This window comes from Seriola lalandi, unplaced genomic scaffold (genome assembly GCF_002814215.2).
Source record: "Seriola lalandi dorsalis isolate HSWRI2012SDOR001 ecotype SW California unplaced genomic scaffold, Sedor1 jcf7180002049859, whole genome shotgun sequence".
Lineage (NCBI taxonomy): Eukaryota > Metazoa > Chordata > Actinopteri > Carangiformes > Carangidae > Seriola > Seriola lalandi.
Genome location: NW_019520412.1, coordinates 4,168 through 5,362, shown reverse-complemented (window position 1 = coordinate 5,362; position 1,195 = coordinate 4,168). Strand labels below are relative to the sequence as shown.

The 1,195-nt window shown below is 48.1% G+C and overlaps 1 protein-coding gene across 1 annotated transcript in view; it reads left to right on the top strand.

Annotated features, from left to right (window-relative positions):
• Positions 1 to 1,195, top strand: part of LOC111649030 (calpain-2 catalytic subunit-like) — a 6,028-nt gene that overhangs the window by 2,354 nt on the left and 2,479 nt on the right. The window contains exon 4 of the mRNA XM_023398767.2: positions 549 to 682. Within this exon, the coding sequence (XP_023254535.1) occupies positions 549 to 682 (134 nt within the window). The remainder of the gene's footprint in view (positions 1 to 548; positions 683 to 1,195) is intronic.

Genomic DNA, 1,195 nt, shown 5'->3' with positions numbered 1-1,195 from the left:
CAGACCCAGGTACAGAACACAGAACCAGGTACAGAACCAGTAAAGAACACAGAACCAGGTACAGAACACAGAACCAGGTACAGAACACAAAACCAGCAGAGATCACAGACCCAGGTACAGAACACAGAACCAGGTACAGAACCAGTAAAGAACACAGAACCAGGTACAGAACACAGAACCAGGTACAGAACACAAAACCAGCAGAGATCACAGACCCAGGTACAGAACACAGAACCAGGTACAGAACCAGTAAAGAACACAGAACCAGGTACAGAACACAGAATCAGGTATAGAACCAGTAAAGAACACAGAACCAGTATAGAACACAGAACTCAGAACCAGGTACAGAACCATCAAAGAGCACAGAACCAGTACAGAAACACAGAACCCATAGAGGAACATAGAATCGTATGTAAAATGCGGCAACAACTGATACTTGAGTAAAAACAGAATGTTTAGTAGAGCCAGAACCAGAACCACATCTTGCACCTGGCAGAACAAACGGAACCAGCTGTGTGTCAGACCGTGTTCTCTGTCTCTGGTTCTAGTTCTGGCAGTTCGGGGAGTGGGTGGACGTGGTGATCGACGACCGTCTGCCCGTCAAAGACGGAGAGCTGATGTTCGTCCACTCAGCGGAGGGGAGGGAGTTCTGGAGCGCTCTGCTGGAGAAGGCCTACGCCAAGTAAGACCCTGACCTGGTCTGAACCTGAGTCTGAGGATCAGGAACTTTATGTTCTAATTAAAAACAGATGTAATGAGAACAGTTAGAACCTTTAACATTTCAGACAGTTACAGTAGAAAGAGGTGACTAGAACCAGGGACACTGGGATTTAAGGCCACCCCCAGGTGACCCCCAGGTGACCCCCAGGTGACCCCCACCAGAGGACTTAGACCTTCGGCACCTTCAGGAACATTAACAGCAGACGAACTGCAAAGAAACCGAGCTGTGAACATAACATTAAACATTTCATTATAGAAATGAACAGCAGCTCTGAGAACCTGATCAGAACCAACAGCACATTCTCCTCCTCCTCCCAGTGTGACCAGTAACGCAGCTCCAGTACCTGAGATCAGCTGTGGTTTGATAACAGACGTGTGTTCAGGTGTTTGTTGGTACATGTTGCTGCATTCATACAGGGAGAGTCAGAGAGCCCCGCCCTGCACACACACACACACACACACACACACACACACA